The sequence below is a fragment of the Hyperolius riggenbachi genome, chromosome 1 (genome assembly GCF_040937935.1).
Source record: "Hyperolius riggenbachi isolate aHypRig1 chromosome 1, aHypRig1.pri, whole genome shotgun sequence".
NCBI classification, from domain to species: Eukaryota; Metazoa; Chordata; class Amphibia; order Anura; family Hyperoliidae; genus Hyperolius; species Hyperolius riggenbachi.
In genome coordinates, this window is record NC_090646.1 from 342,338,750 (window position 1) to 342,356,387 (window position 17,638).

The 17,638-nt window shown below is 41.5% G+C and overlaps 1 protein-coding gene across 5 annotated transcripts in view; it reads left to right on the forward strand.

Annotated features, from left to right (window-relative positions):
- Nucleotides 1-17,638, forward strand: part of PCSK4 (proprotein convertase subtilisin/kexin type 4) — a 117,219-nt gene that overhangs the window by 82,585 nt on the left and 16,996 nt on the right. For all 5 annotated transcript variants that reach the window (XM_068234016.1, XM_068234015.1, XM_068234012.1 and 2 more), the window contains 5 exons: nt 17-189; nt 1,239-1,451; nt 11,149-11,249; nt 11,337-11,440; nt 12,010-12,127. In XM_068234016.1, the coding sequence (XP_068090117.1) occupies nt 17-189; nt 1,239-1,451; nt 11,149-11,249; nt 11,337-11,440; nt 12,010-12,127 (709 nt within the window). The remainder of the gene's footprint in view (nt 1-16; nt 190-1,238; nt 1,452-11,148; nt 11,250-11,336; nt 11,441-12,009; nt 12,128-17,638) is intronic.

A 17,638-nucleotide genomic window follows, 5' to 3' on the forward strand; every position in this document is an offset into this window, starting at 1 on the left:
AAATGCCTTCCCCTAGGTGTTCGCATGCTCGATGGACTGATCACTGATATTACAGAAGCTCAATCACTGAGCCTGAATCCTCAGTACATTGATATCTACAGCGTCAGTTGGGGACCTGAGGATGATGGATTAACCGTGGATGGGCCAGGCATATTGGCCATGGGGGCCTTTTATAAAGGCACTGTAAATGTGAGTTCTATCTGAATTGTATGTACTCCTCTTTCCTTTTCATTCTTTTTATTTTCATTTTTTTTTTTTGCATTATAACTGCTTGAAAAAAAGTGCGGACTAGCAAAATGTTTTCAGATCTTAAAGGTTGTACCCTTGTCGACATTGCGATGGCTAGATGTATGGGTGAAAGCATACCGAAAAGAGCAGTTCTTGTGGGGTGTTCCCAGTGTGCAGGGTGCAGTTCTTGTTTTCAGTTTGCTAATCATAAACCCCACCAGCAAAACTGAAGTAGGCAGGCGCCATAGCCACTTCCCTTTTTCTTTTTGTTATCAAGGGCTAAAATCTACCAAATCTACCAAAAGTGGTGCAAACCATTACAGCCAGTGAACCAACAGCAGAATCAGGTATGCCCAAGGCTCACTAAGAGGAGAGAAGGGTATCCCTTCTGCTCTGATGTGTATGAGACTACACAGTGCATTGCAGCTTGCTCTGTACTCGTAGTGCCCATGGTGATCCCTGTCCACCACTGAACGTGCCTACAGAGGGCGTGCAAGTGTATGAACTGGTCTGTGGAGCAGTGGAAAAAGGCTAGCAAGTCTGATGTATCACATTTAGCCCATGTTCAGGACTGGGTGGGAATGTGTTTATTTATTTTGCTTTATAAATATGATGCCAATTGTCAGAAAATGATTGCAGAACATAGTACCTTCATACTTCAAAACAGAAAAAATCCATCACTATGTAATCAGATGCCACAAGTGGCATAGCAGAAGAGAATGCAGGGGTTGGGATTGTACTGGGGCTGCTGGGTGAGATGGGCCTACCAGGGGCCTTTCTTTAACTGCAGGATTAGCTCTTCATTATTGCTATGCTGGTAATGGTCACCTCTAAATGTGCTTTAAATATAAGGCTCATAGCTACACTTCAGGACAACACATAAGAAGCAAATGATTTGCAAAGGGAATGTAGCTGTAAATCGATACAAGTGCATTGACAAGTGTCACTCATGCAGTTGTCTCCTGTCCCTATATCTGCATCTTTGTTATTGTTTCTTTCTCTAATTATAGGGACGTGGTGGACTAGGTTCAGTTTTTGTCTGGGCATCTGGAAATGGTGGATTGCATTATGATAACTGTAATTTTGATGGTTATGCTAACAGTATCTACACACTATCTGTTGGGAGCACCACAGAGAAGGGAGAAGTCCCATGGTATAGTGAGACCTGTGCTGCCCTACTGACTACTACATTCAGCAGTGGCAAAAAGGAAGACAGGAAAATTGTAAGTATGTTTTCTTTGCTATGTGGTAGAGTAAGGTTAGCCTGTGAGAAAATGTATTTGGAAACTAATAGTTTTGGAGATGCAAACTGTCGGGTTGTTTTGCTTCCATTACTTTCCTTTGATTTGGAAAACGACTGCAGACAGAAATGTTTTTTAACGTATATGTGACGGGGCACACATACACTGCTGCAAGTTAGAGAACTGCATTGGTTTGTCTTCTAGACACACACAACTAGATATTTGAGTTTTCCCTGAAATTAGCCTTGTTTACCAAATTTTCTGCTGATTGAAGTAATCAGGGTGACATCACCCTTCAATTCCTTTTCCCTTTGCCACAGCTTACCATTCACTGTAGGCAGAGAAATCTTTTGGATAGGGTGTTACAATTTTGTTTGTATGTACAAGTAACAACCCCACTAATTCTCATATGGCTAGCATACATTAAAACGGGAAATTCTGATAGAAAACATATAATGTATTTCTAGCTGAGTTAGAGTTAAAGCAGTAGGGTCAGCCATACTATGCCAGGGATAAAAAAACACATTTATAAGTAGATAAATACTTGACCTACTTACATAACACATGTATTGTACTGTCCACGTTTTGATTTCAGTGAATGTTATATAGTAAATTACGAGAATTCTGTTAGTGGTGGGGGCCATGTCTTTTGCCCACAGTAAAGGCTAACTCGTGATGTCATTTCTGCCCTTTACTTTTTTTCTCTTATGCTCCAATCGCTGAGTCGCCTCAGCCTTGCTTGTAAACACAAGTGAGTAGGGGATTAGGTTTCAGATAAGAAGCTGGCAGGGAAATAAAGGGAAGAGGAGGAATAGATTATAGATAAAAAGAACCCCCAGCATGCAATTCTTTGGCACGACTACTAAAGGGCCAGTGCTCCTTAAGTATGTGATAACTCCAAATCATAACAGCAGAAAAAGTTTTGAAAGTTTTGAATGGAGGATTAGCATCTTTATCACTTAATACACACAGACCAGTTGCTGTTGAAATTTGATTTTTATGGTGACGATACCGCTTTAAGATCAAATTCCCTCTACCTCTTGGTAGCGGTTTCCTACTTTCTTTGATGTTGCCAGAGGGAGAGATTTATAGCCCCTGTTCTGCAAACCGTTATCAGCGGATCTTGGAATATGGGAAGGGACTATTTGCTAGGCCCTGCCAGGAAGATTGCCTGGATGCTTCAGAAAAAAATAACAAGCTTCCCCTCGCTCATCATTGGAAGGAGACCTGCCTTAAAGGGAAGACCCTTCTTAACACACATGCTGGTGAATCCGTCATACCTCACCCCTTAAAAGTTGTGTGGGACCCTGGGGTCAGAGTTAGGCAAAGGGAAAGATGCTTCTGCCTCTGCGGCCTGCTCTGAGCTCAGGTTACTGGCACATCGCTATTTAACCTCTCCCTCTCCACTGGTATTTTTCCATCCACACCCAAAAAGGCTGTTGTATAAACACTACTTAAAAAAATCTCTAGATTATCCCACTGCACTCACCATCTACTGCCCTGTCACTTCTCCTATTTGCATCTAAATATCTTAAACGCCACGTGTTGAACTAGGCAATTATTTATCTGCTACCTCCCTGCTTGATCCGTTCCAGTTTGGCTTTCACACAAACCACTCCACAGAGACAGCTCCTACTAAAGTGGCCAATGATCTTCTTACAGGTAAATCATAGGTACATAGTTACATAGTCATAGTTTTTTTGGTTGAAAATAGACATACGTCCATCGAGTTCAACCAGAGAACAAAGTACAACACCTGCTCCCTCACATATCCCTGTTGATCCAGAGGAAGGCGAAAAACCCTTACAAGGCATGGTCCAATTAGTCCCAAAAGGGAAAAAATTCCTTCCCGACTCCAGATGGCAATCAGATAAAATCCCTGGATCAACATCATTGGGCATTACCTAGTAATTGTAGCCATGGATGTCTTTCAACGCAAGGAAAGCATCTAAGCCCCCTTTAAATGCAGGTATAGAGTTTGCCATAAAGACGTCCTGTGGCAATGCATTCCACATCTTAATCACTCTTACTGTAAAGAACCCTTTCCTAAATAAATGGCTAAAACGTTTTTCCTCCATGCGCAGATCATGTCCTCTAGTCCTTTGAGAAGGCCTAGGGACAAAAAGCTCACCCGCCAAGCTATTAGATTGCCCTCTGATGTATTTATACATGTTAATTAGCTCCCCTCTAAGGCGTCTTTTCTCTAGACTAAATAAACCCAGTTTATCTAACCTTTCTTGGTAAGTGAGACCTTCCATCCCACGTATCAATTTTGTTGCTCGTCTCTGCACCTGCTCTAAAACTGCAATATCTTTTTTTGTAATGTGGTGCCTAGAACTGAATTCCATAGTCCAGATGTGGCCGTACTAGAGAGTTAAACAGGGGCAATATTATGCTAGCATCTCGAGTTTTTACAGTGGCTTGCAAAAGTATTTGGCCCCCTTGAAATTTTCCACATTTTGTCATATTACTGCCACAAACATGAATCAATTTTATTGGAATTCCACGTGAAAGACCAATACAAAGTGGTGTACACGTGAGAAGTGGAACGAAAACCATACATGATTCCAAACATTTTTTTACAAATCAATAACTGCAAAGTGGGGTGTGCGTAATTATTCAGCCCCCTGAGTCAATACTTTGTAGAACCACCTTTTGCTGCAATTACAGCTGCCAGTCTTTTAGGGTATGTCTCTACTAGCTTTGCACATCTAGAGACTGAAATCCTTGCCCATTCTTCTTCTTTGCAAAACAGCTCCAGCTCAGTCAGATTAGGTGGACAGCATTTGTGAACAGCAGTTTTCAGATCTTGCCACAGATTCTCAATTGGATTTAGATCTGGACTTTGACTGGGCCATTCTAACACATGGATATGTTTTGTTTTAAACCATTCCATTGTTGCCCTGGCTTTATGTTTAGGGTCGTTGTCCTGCTGGAAAGTGAACCTCCGCCCCAGTCTCAAGTCTTTTGCAGACTCCAAGAGGTTTTCTTCCAAGATTGCCCTGTATTTGGCTCCATCCATCTTCCCATCAACTCTGACCAGCTTCCCTGTCCCTGCTGAAGAGAAGCACCCCCAGAGCATGATGCTGCCACCACCATATTTGACAGTGGGGATGGTGTCACAGGAGCCCTAGTGGTCAGACCGCAAATTGCCTTCCAATCGGTTTCAGCACACAGACCATGCAAGCTTTGGTCGCGATCTTTGCGCAGAAACACACAGAAATTTGGGCAGCAGCCCGACCAGAAGGGAGCCTGTGAGGTACGGTAATTACAACTTTACACACTATTTCAGGGTATCTGCCACCACCACTGGTATGGGCCAGTGGACCCGACTGACTGACTAGTCCTGCAAATAAAAACGGTTAAACACACTTTATTCTGTCTGGCTAGTAACAACAGTAGCATCTCTTCAGAAGTCTGAGTTCAGTTTGTGCGGCTGAGAAGCAGGGTAGCGGAACAGTGAATGACTTTGATAAAGTCTTTTATTCACGGGCAATATAAATAATTAATATATACAGACAATTCTTAAAATCAACAATTACTGAAACCAATAATAGCCAGTATGAAAAATAAAAGAAAGGGAGAAAAAATACTTAGTTCATGGAAAGATGTTTTTTTGTGGGAAGAATCATAAAGTCCTTGGTAAAATCCTTTGTTTCAGCTAAATTTAAAATCCAAGCAAAATGGTTTCAAGTTCCGCAAAGTTCTTTGTTTCAGAGCAAAATTCAAAGTTCAGCAAGATGGCCGCCAACCATGTGTCCTCTGGCTGGCAGCAGACCATTCTCATACAGATGGAATGTGGAGGACTGAGGGGAGAGCCCCTCGCAGATTCTTTTGATGAAGCTGGTTTGGGGGTGTGGCAGTGCCGGCCCCCTCTGAATTACCAACCAATGACCGTTCATTTCCTCTGAGAGATTTTAGGTTTTAAACGTATAAACTGCCGTAACTCACAAACGATACAAGTCATATTTAGGGGGATAACAGATTCATACTTGTCGGAAAATACAGATTAATATGACATCAGACATGGCTAGTGCAGCGGACCCAGTTCTTGAGAAGGGTCATACCTCAATAACCAGATGGGCTATCACAATGAATTTCATATCAGCACGATGGCCAGATCTTACCGAATAAGACTATATGAATTCCATAGCTGTGCGATGTATGGTTGCCATATAATCGACAAGAAACCATACCTCATATGCATTCAGATGCCCTGTGGTCGGTGCCAGAAAGTCTGGAGTGAAAGCAGGTTTTGAATAGCCCCCTGCTGGGATTAGCTTCCTTGGCTCTGAAAAGACTCCTGGTTTGTTAATTAACATCTGAGTGTTACACCTTAATTAGCAAGTCACAGGGCCAGGTTTCCTGCCAGCTGGTAAATGGGGGAAAAATACTGCCTTTTTAAAAACCAGGAATGTCAGTCTCTGATTGCTTGCTCGACTACAATCAATGGCAATCGGCACAATAAACTGATTGCGTTCTCGTTTCTCACGGCTGTTCCGTGACAGATGGTGTGTTCTGAGTGATGTGCAGTGTTAGTTTACCGCCACACATAGCGTTTTGCATTTTGGCCAAAAAGTTCAATTTTGGTCTCATCTGACCAGAGCACCTTCTTCCACATGTTTGCTGTGTCCTCTACATGGCTTGTGGCAAACTGCAAATGGGATTTTCTATGCTTTTCTGGTCACAATTGCTTTCTTCTTGCCACTCTTCCATAAAGGCCAACTATGTACAGTGCACGACTAATAGTTGTCCTATGGACAGATTCCCCCACCTGAGCTGTAGATCTCTGCAGCTCATCCAGAGTCACCATGGGCCTCTTGACCGCATTTCTGATCAGCGTTCTTCTTGTTCGGCCTGTAAGTTTAGGTGGACGGCCTTGTCTTGGTAGTTTTACAGTTGCTTGAACAGTGCTCCGTGGGATGTTCAAGGCTTTGGAAATCTTTGTGTAGCCTAAGCCTGCTTTAAATTTCTCAATAACTTTATCCCTGGCCTGTCTAGTTTGTTCTTTGGACTTCATGGTGGTGTTGCTCCCAAGATTCTCTTAGACAACCTCTGAGGTTGTCACAGAGCAGCTGTATTTGTACTGACATTAGATTACACACAGGTGCACTCTATTTAGTCATTAGCACTCATCAGGCAATGTCTATGGGCAACTGACTGCACTCAGGCCAAAAGGGGCTGAATAATTACGCACACCCCACTTTGCAGTTATTGATTTGTAAAAAATGTTTTGAATCATGTATGATTTTCGTTCCACTTCTCGTGTACACCACTTTGTATTGGTCTTTCACATTGAATTCCAATAAAATTGATTCATGTTTGTGGCAGTAATGTGACAAAATGTGGAAAACTTCAAGGGGGCCGAATACTTTTGCAAGCCACTGTATTTCCCTTTTAATGCATCCCAAAATTTTGTTCGCTTTAGCTGCAGCTGCTTGGCATTGAGTACGATTATTTAACTTGTTGTCGATGAGTACTCCTAAGTCCTTCTCCAAGTTTGATGTCCCCAACTGTATCCCATTTATTTTGTATGGTGCTAGACCATTGGTACGACCAAAATGCATGACTTTACATTTTTCAACATTGAATTTCATCTGCCATGTATGTGCCCATATAGCCATCCTATCCAGATCCTGTTGCAATATGACACTATCTTCCTGAGAGTTGATGATTCTGTACAATTTTGTATCATCTGCAAAAATAGCAACATTGCTCACTACTGCATCTACTAGGTCATTAATAAATAAATTGAAGAGCACTGGGCCCAGTACAGACCCCTGTGGGACCCCACTGCTAACAGTCTCCCATTTTGAGTATGATCCATTGACCACAACTCTTTGTTTTCTGTCCATTAGCCAGTTCCCTATCCATGCACACAGACTTTTCCCCAGTCTTTGCATCCTCAACTTTTGCACCAGACTTTTGTGGGGAACATAAAACAGAGAAACCGAGAGCCCAATATAGTGTAGTATGTATTGGATCAGGGAGAATTAGTGTGGAGTAAGTATTATACTTACAAACATGGGTTACCGTTTAGGCAACCACTATATAGGTAGGTGGGGAGATTAGACCTGTCCCCACTCAGGATTAAGATGTCGCTCTCTGAAGAAGATAAGGAGGGTTTGTCACCCTTCCAACCACCAAGGGTGGATATCTTGACAAGTAGATGTACAGAGGCGCCAAAAGGATAAAATATGCTAAAATGTTTAAAATATTCGGGTGGCGGCGGTGGACCGGCCACTCAGAAATAGACTCGATGCTGTCGCTTAAGATAAAGACAATTTATTCACATACTCCATGAACAGAACCGCAATGCGTTTCATGGGTATATTCCCGCTTCCTCAGGCAATAAACAGACAGGAGTACACAGTACAGTCTCAAGGTCACGAATAGCGCCTCTGTGACAAAGGCGCTATTCGCGACCTTGAGACTGTACTGTGTACTCCTGTCTGTTTATTGCCTGAGGAAGCGGGAATATACCCGTGAAACGCGTTGCGGTTCTGTTCATGGAGTATGTGAATAAATTGTCTTTATCTTAGGCGACAGTATCGAGTCTATTTCTGAGTGGCCGGTCCACCGCCGCCACCCGAATATTTTAAACATTTTAGCATATTTTATCCTTTTGGCGCCTCTGTACATCTACTTTTGTGGGGAACAGTGTCGAAGACCTTTGCAAAGTCCAAGTATATCACATCTACAGCATTCCCAATATCCACATTAGCGTTCACTACCTCATAAAAGCTGAGCATGTTAGTCAAACAGGACCTGTGTTTAGTAAACCCATGTGGATGCTGAGAAATAAGATTATTTTCTACTATGAAGTCATGTATAGAATCGCTTAGTAACCCCTCAAATAGTTTGCATACAACTGATGTTAAGCTTACAGGTCTATAATTTCCTGGATCTGATTTTTTGCCCTTCTTAAATAATGGGAAAACGTGGGCTGTACGCCAATCCACTGGGACTCTGCCAGTTGAAAGAGAGTCACAAAAGATGAGATAAAGGGGTTTATCTATAATTGAACTTAATTCCCTTAGGACCCGAGGATGCATGCCATCCGGGCCAGGTGCCTTGTCTATTTTTAATTTATTTAGTCTTGCCTTCACTTCTTCCTGCGTTAAGTATTTAATATTACAGTTGGAAGATTGAGACTCTTCTGCATCTGTAATTTGCAATAGTGCTGTTTCATTTGTGAAGACAGAAGCAAAGAAAGTGTTTAATAACTCTGCCTTCCCTTGGTCATCCACCATTGAGTTCCCAACCTCATCCTTTAGGAGTCCTATACAGTCAACCTTTCTTTTTTTTTTTTTATAGAGTTGATGTACTTGTAAAACTTTTTTGGGTTAGATTTGATATCCCTAGCGATTTGATTTTCAGCTTTGATCTTTGCCAGCCTAATTTCTTTTTCTTTTACAATTTTTTTTGCACTCCTTATAATTGCTTAGTGCAGCCTCGGTCCTCTCCTGTTTTAGGACCTTATAGGCATTCCTTTTCCTCTTCATTTTATCTCTAACCTTTCTATTCATCAATAGAGGCCTTTTTTTATTCCTAGACATTTTATTTCCATATGGGATGTACATACTACAATATTGATTGAGAATAAGTTTAAAAGCTTGCCGTTTCCCTTCAGTGTCCTCCCCTTGTAGTACATTATCCCAGTTCACCAAACTTAGTGCCTGCCTAAGTTGATTGAAGCTTGCTTTTCTAAAACTCATAGTTTTAGTGGTCCCGCTGCCCCGTAGCCTATCAGTAACCAGATCAAACGTTATCATGTTGTGGTCACTATTTCTCAAATGTTCTTGAATCTGTACATGTGATACATTATCTGGTCTATTAGAAATGATCAGATCCAGTAACGCATTCCCCCTAGTTGGTTCCGTTACCATTTGAGTCAAGTAATTGTCCTGTAGTGCTGCCAGAAATCTGCTGCCAGAATGGGTAGCCTCAATACACCAGTCAATGTCTGGAAAGTTGAAGTCGCCCATAACTATGACCTCATTTTTACTTGCAGCTTTTTCAATCTGCTGTAGTAATCGCAGTTCTGCAGCTTCATTAATATGAGGTGGCCTGTAGCATACCCCAATAAGCAATTGGCAACTTTTATTTCCACCATGAACATTTACTTAAACTGACTCCACATCTTCGCAATCTTCCTCCATCTCATCGTTGAGGACAGCTGTAAAATAATTCTTAACAAAGAGACAAACCCCTCCACCTTTTTTCCCTGTTCTATCCTTCCTAAACACATTGGCCTCAATTCACTAAGATCATGCTGGAGATAAGGCAAGAGATAACTTACCTCCACACAGTGAGAGAGTTATTTTATCTCTTTATTCCTTAAGTTACCTCCTCTGTAGTTAATTTACATCCTCTGTAGTTATTTTCACATGCAGTTAATAAACAGCCTGGCTTTAACTCTGGAGTTATTTTAAGGATTGAAGAGTTAACTGAAAGACAGAAGAGTTAACTTTAGGTTTGCCTGAGGTAAAATGTTTCCAGAATACTACATGCCTTATCACTATGGTGATAACTCTAGAAGAGTTATTAAAGACAGGAGATAAGCTTAGTGAATTGAGGCCATTGTATCCCTCTAAATTAGCTATCCAGTCATGGCTTCCATCCATCCATGTCTTGGTTTTTCCCACAATGTCATAGCCTTTGTCATTCAGAATGAACTCTAGTTCGTCTATTTTATTTGCAAGGCTCCAATGGCCATTATTCCATACTCATCCTTCTTGATCTGTCATCAGTGTTTGATACTGTCGACCACACTTTATGCCGATAAATGAAAGGATCTGTAGGAGTAAAGGGCCTTTCGCTCTCCTGGATATCTTCCTATCTCTCTGGAAGGTCTTTTTCTGTCTCTTACTTAGATCCGACCTCCTCTCCACATCCTTTCTGTGGGTGTACCTCAAGTCTCTGTCCTCAGTCCCCTCCTCTTTTCCATCTACAGTACATGCAACTTAATCATCTCATTTGGTTTTTAATACCACCTATATGTAGATGATACACAACTGCACCTCTCGGCCACAGACCTTAACTCCCTCTTCACACGTGTTCCTGACTACCTGTCTGCTATATCCTCTTTCTTTCTTTTTTTTTTTTTTTTTTTTTGTAAGATAATTTTTATTGAAATTTTTAAACATACATAGAAAATATGCAAAAGGTGAAGTTAAGTATACACAAAAATGCTTGAACATCTTTTAACAGAGAGTTGTTAACATGCACTAAGTAGTGGTTTGATAGTTGGTCTGATTTATTCAAGAAATCGAGTCTCTGACTAGTTGGGAAGGTGAGACGTTTATCACAAGTTGTAAGTTTGAGTCAGCCAACTTGAGGTACTGTTATTATAATGGGGGGGGGGGGAGGGGGAGAGAGGGTGTCTCGAGAGCTATATTGTAAATGAAGGATTGGACAGGATTCCAATCACCTGGGTGTATAGTGTGTTTGTGTGTTTGTCATAGAATGAATCTCCGTAGGGGCATATTGCTATATCCTCTTTCATCTCTGGGCATCTCCATATCCTTGCTTAAGTGATCTTACTAATGAGTACTGTAGTTGTTCGTTCCCACCCTCAACACCCTTCTACAGCTTGGATCAGCTGTGAATTGAGACACCAAGCTGTGAATTAAGAGACCCAAGTGCTTTAAAGATTTTCACTTTCAAACTTTTACAGGTGACAACTGATCTGCTCCATCGCTGCACAGAGCATCACACTGGAACATCAGCCTCTGCTCCTTTAGCTGCTGGAATAGTTGCACTTGCTCTAGAAGCAAAGTAAGAAATACAGTTAATGTATATAAACATTAAATGGTAAAGTAAATGTATGGGAAAGCCTGTGACTCATTTGTGATCTTTACACAGTCCTGCTCTCACATGGAGGGATGTGCAGCACATTGTGGTGAGAGCTTCAAGGTCTTCTAATCTTATTGCTGAAGACTGGTTGGTAAATGGAGCAGGAAGAAAAGGTAAGTGTAGAACCCATATGAGTTTTTGGCCTTAGGTGCAGCTTCTGTAAATAAATGCACTGGCTTTTAATTAGACGTCTAAAACAAAAAACACTTTTGTGGAAGCACCTTATGCTCCAGTGGCATCATTAGTCCTTACACATTTATCTGTCACTTGAAATGCAATGCTATTGGAGGGAATACATTGCTGCCCTAAGTTGAAACATCTATTTAGTACATGGGTTCAGCGTGTCTTTGGATGTGATAGGGGTATTGGTAAATGCTTTTGGCTATATTGTTTTAGTGTTGCTTCCATAAAGTCATAACTCTGATAGGTTCACTATATCAAGGTAAGAGTGTGAAGGTAGGTGGAGGATCTGGAAAAATTAAGGTTGTATCCAAATGGAAATTACTGAAAGCTTACTTCTGTCATGGTGTAGAATAGATGTGAGGGAGAGATATGTGAGGGAGCAGGCTGGTGTTGTACTTTGTTTTCTGGTTGAACTCGATGGACGGTTTTTCTTTTTTTAACCCAAATAACTGTAACTATGACTTTATTCTTCCATATTGCGTGTGTATTCTTTTCTTAGTGAGCCATCATTTTGGTTATGGACTTCTAGATGCTGGACTACTGGTGGATCTTGCCCAGAAGTGGGAAACCACTCGTCCTCAGAGGAGATGCCAGATCGAGTTTGTAAACAGTCTTCAGTAAGTCATTTTTTTATCATATGTGCATGTATAGACACTACTGTAAATATTGGTTTTAACAATTATTTTTTTTCCCAGTTATTTGTACTGTCACATTATTATAATTTCCCTTGCAAGAATTGACTGTTTAGCGGACACTGATGACTTTCTGTGAAGTTTGCTAATTGTCGTTATCAAACCTTTGAGTCTGAAGCATAATTAAAAAAAAAAAAAAAAGATACTTACCTAAGGAAAGGGAAGGCTCTGGGTCCTATAGAGGCTCTGGGTCCTTTCCATTCTCCTCCCTGTCCTTGTTCCCCCGCAGGCTCCCCCTTTAGCAGTCTATGACCCATGAGTTGTAGACTGCTCTCTTCATCTTCGGTAGGGCTTCAGCAGTCTTCAGAAACACTCAGGCTTCTGAAGATGGGCTGCTCTAAGCTGCGCTTGTGCGAGCACCCTTTCTCACACACTCACGCATGCGCAGTAGAGAGCCATCCATCTTCGGAAGCCTGAGTGCTTTCGAAGACTGACAAAGTCTCCCAGGGCAGGAGAGTTGAACCGAGAAGCCTGCGTGGAACGAGGGGATAAGACCCAGAGCCTTCCCTCTCCTTTGGTAAGTATCTTTTTTTCTTTTAATTTACGCTTCAGATTCTCTTTAAGTGCTGACTTGATTTGCTGTATACAGTCAGTCCCCGGGTTAAGTACAAGATCAGGACAGTAGGGTTTTTTTAACGGCTAACTGTCCCTGCAGTTCTCTCCACACTCATCTGGGCTTCCTTTGGTGTCTTCAGTGACGTCCCCTTCCCTCCTGCAATTGTAGATGCTAATGGCTGGTGTCACAAGAGGTTTCTGCGCAAGCCAGCTGGCCAGCCAGTGCCAGTTTGCAACTAGAAGCCATCCGTAACTTGGCTGTTTGTAAACCGAGGACCACCTTTACTTGATTCTAGGCAGTGTCTGACCAGTCGGGGAACAAAAGTATAGACATGCTAAGCAGCAGAATCAGTACCCATACTCGGTCTTGGTAGGTTCCATTTATTCTAGGTCAGCATGGTTTCCTGTGCTTTTGCACAGCACAACAGCCCTTTGTTGTGGAAGGTTGGCAGAAATGAAAGGTGTGTTGTTGGCACAGTGGATTTAAATGTAAAATTTTTAAGTTCAACTTGACATACACATTTTCAGTTGGTAATTAGGCAGTGGAAGCTTTCCTCTCCAATACAACACTACTGTTTTAATTTCTCTACAATAAAAGCTGTCGCTCCAGACCTTAAATAATTATACTGCACGCAAAAGAACAGTCTATAAAAATATTCTGTAACCTCTCTACAGTATTTTTGTGTAAAATGGTTAGGTATCAATAGCCACACACTAAATGTCAGGATGCAGACATTTTCACCTATGCACATGCGCAGCGATAAAACACTGCTGCATGCATTGTTGGTCAAAACGCAACACTGACCCTTTCTCTGCCAGTGAATGAGATCAGCAGCGCAAGGGACGGCAATGCAGATGGCTTGTGTTGTAAACGCACAGCCATCTGCATTGGATAATTTAACCCTTTCTTATCCTATTTCAACACAACACAAACAAGAGAGAGAACTTAGAGACACTGAAGCGAGAAAAAAAAATGATATAATGAATAGGTTCTCCATAAAGGGAACCTCAAGTGAGAGGTGTATATGGAAGCTGCCATATTTATATCCTTTTAAACAATACCAGTTGGCTGGCTGTCCTGCTGAGCTCTTTGGCTGCAGTAGTGTCAAGGCAGGAACATCTGATCTACATTCTTGTTCAGGGTTTATGGCTAAAAGCATTAGAGGCAATAGATCAACAGGATAGCCGAGCAACTGGTATTGTTTAAAGAGACACTGAAGCAAAATAAAAATTATGATATAATGAATTGGTTGTGTAGTACGGATAATTACTAGAACATTAGAAGCAAGGAAATTATTCTCATTTTTTTTTCTTTTCAGTTATATAGTTGTTGTTTTTTTTTTTTTTTTTTTTTATATATATATCATTGCATCATTCTCTAAGATTTGCAGTTTACACACTACTCAGCATTCTAAATGATTTTACAGAGCAGCAGTGAACTTGTGAACCCCTTCTCTGCAGAGAAAAAGATACAATGACTGACAGTTGAGATAACAAGACAGAACTCTCTGCGACTTTGAAAGTGGTAGAGCTCAATGGCTTTTTTGTATAGATAACTGAAAAACTGTATTGGAAACAATATTAGACTCATACTGTATATCTGCTGTTAATGTTCTATTTCTTAGCTGTACTACACATACCAATCATTATATCATAATTTTTTTTCACTTCATTGTCTCTTTAATGCTAATGAATATCAAGTATCCTTTTAGGAGGATAGGGGTAAACAGGTCAACGACCTATTAATGACTATACATCACACATAAGATAAAGCATTACCCTGTGCAATATTAGTCCAGATTCCTGTTGCATGTTTTAAATATAGTTTACTAAGTAGTTACAAACTGATAACATATTGGTTAAAAGCAATCAAAATCAAGGCAGGACCACCATGCATACCTATCTGACCTCCACAATGTTGCATGTTATCATATTGGTATAATTACAAAGATAAAACCATCTCTGTTGTAAAAGCTCACTGTTCTATGGCCAAAAATTGCCACAGCATAAGGGTAGTAATGTGCTGCGTGTTCTTATAATTTCTGTGGCCTGGTCAATGGATTTGCGCCACCACAAGGCAAGCAGCTGGATAAAATATGCTCAGTTAAAGTAAACATGAGAGGAGAATAAAGAAAGATTTGATACTTACCTGGGGCTTCCTCCAGCCCCCTAAGCACTGCTGTGTCCCTCGCCATCCTCTCTAGTGCCTCTGTTCTCCGACTGTTGGTCACGGTAACTGGCTCAGCCACGCCAGTTGGGCCCTTGTGTGCATGTGCGGAGGGTCCACGCATGCACAAAAGACCCCGATTGATGCGACCGAGCAAGATTACCAGAACCGATAGCCGGAAATCAGAGGCACTCGAAAGGACAGCGAGGGACACAGCGGCTGCGGTGCTTATGGGGCTGGAGGAAGCCCCAGGTAAGTATCAAATATTTCTTTCTTCTCCTCTCAGGTACACTTTAAACAACAACCTGGATAATATAGTGATGTAAAAAAAAATAATATGCCATATGATGCACCTGTGCACGTAGCAGTGAATCATAAAGTGCACCTATACAGACCAAAGATTACCTGAATTCAATAATCTAATTAAAATAGATGATCATAAAATATCAGCTCATGGAGTAAAGTGAAACAGTGCAATAAGTGAAAACCAGATAATGGTATTAGACCACACTAATAAGTGAAATTGAATGTGCTGCAATTATGGAAAAGTGCAACAGTGCAATAAGGAGTGATATAGTCACTGAAATTGACCTAAATTAATTAAATAGTGCTGGTTATATAAAATCGGTCAGAAACAGTGCAAAATCCCTGGATTGGGATGAATATGCAGTGACTAGAGCATGCAACCAAGAACAAGGCAAACATTATTCCAAACATCTGATCCCCAGTAGTGATCAGCTGTATCAAGAAACCAAAACAATTCAAGAGTGCAGTGAGAGAAACAAAACTGTGTCCGAAAGCAAAAGAGATTATGTCTATCAAAAACTGCTGTAGGATGGAGGAGAAAGAAGTCATGTGAACCAGAGGTGCTGAGAAATGAAAGGATGCAGTAGAGAGATGGCAATAGCTTACCAGGGAGAAGTCAGATGGACACTGTGCAGTTCCACTGCGCTCGCCGCGCCTGCCCAACTAGTTATGCTGAAGCTGCATCAGGGGCTGAAGACATAAGGCTTCCTACCAGTTTATATAGAGTGGGGAATTTGATTGAGGATGTGGCCATGTCTATAGTGTGACCATCAGGCATGCTCGAATCTATCCAAATTCGATTCGAGTACATTCGGATTCGGGTCTGGGTCAAATTCGGATTCGGCCATGATCACGACCATAGAATTCGATTTGAATTCAAGTCGTGATCGGTAATTGAATTCGGGTAATAGTCATGATTACGAATTCGGATGGCCTTAAAGAATTTTTTTTAAAGGGAAATCAAAATTAAATAGGTGTAATTAAAAAAAAATTGGAAAACTTTTTTTCTGCATTTTTTGTTTATTCTTCTTCACCTTCTCCTTTTTTTTCTCTCTTTTTCTTCACAGTCTTCTTTTTCTGTTTTACCATCTTCTTTCTCATCACCATCATCTTCATCATCAACTTCTTCACTGGCACTTGGTTCTTCTTCTTCTTCTTCACCTGGTTCTTCTTCTTCTGGTTCATCCTCACTTGGTTTTTCATCTTCTTCTTCACCTGGTTCGTCTTCTTCTTCATCATCATCAGCTGGTTCTTCTTCTTCTTTATCATCAGCTTGTTCTTCTTCTTCTTCATCATCACCTGGTTATTCTTTTTCTTATTCTTCTTCACCACCATCTTTTTTTTTTTTTTCTTTTTTTTTTGTATTCATACCCAACTTAATGTTTTTTCCCTTACAGAACTCAACTGTTGAAAAAAATTTGTCTTCAACAGCATAGCTAAATTTGTAGCGTAATAGCTAGTGGCACATGGCAGCAGCGCATCATTCTGCGGACCCTGGCGGCGGGAACACAGACAGCAGGAAGTTAAATGCAGCAGCAGGAGGAGTGACGTGTGGCAGCAGGCAATGTAACGGGCCATGGCACCTAGCATTGGTACCACGGCTGTAATAATAAACACCATACAACAGGAGGTTCCGGACAGCAGTTGTGAAGCCCACATTGTGTCCAATACACAACTGGGACAGCACAGTTTTCAATCCAGACACCTCAGAAATATATATATATATATATATTTTTAACAACAAAATGTAGCTATTGTAGTGGCATAATAGCTAGTGGCGCATGGCAGCAGCGCATAATTCTGTGGACCCTGGCGGTGGGAACACAGACAGGAGGAGGTTAAATACAGCAGCAGGAGAAGGAGGAGTGACGTTTGGCAGCAGGCAATGAAACGGACCATGGTACCTAGCGTTGGTACCACGGCTGTAAATAAACACCAACAGCAGGAGGTTCCAGACAGCAGTTGTGAAGCCCACATTGTATCCAATACACAAAAAATGTAGCTATTGTAGTGGCGTAATAGCTAGTGGCACATGGCAGCAGCGCATAATTCTGTGGACCCTGGCGGTGCGAACACAGACAGGAGAAGGTTAAATACAGCAGCAGCAGGAGGAGGAGTGACATTTGGCAGCAGGCAGTGTAACAGGCCATGGTACCTAGCGGTGGTACCACAGCACCTACAGAAAAACCAGGCCAAGTTAGCGGGGGACTGAAGGTTTAAGTTGTGAAAAAATATTTCCCAGGCACCTCATGTCCTCCTCTTGCCGACAACAGGTGCCTGGAACGTGCCTTCAATCCAGACCTGGTTGATCTTCAAAAATGTGAGTATGTCCACGGACTCTGGGTACAGACGAGAGCGCTTCTCCTTGACCACGCCACCGGCCGCACTGAAGCACCTCTAGGACAGCA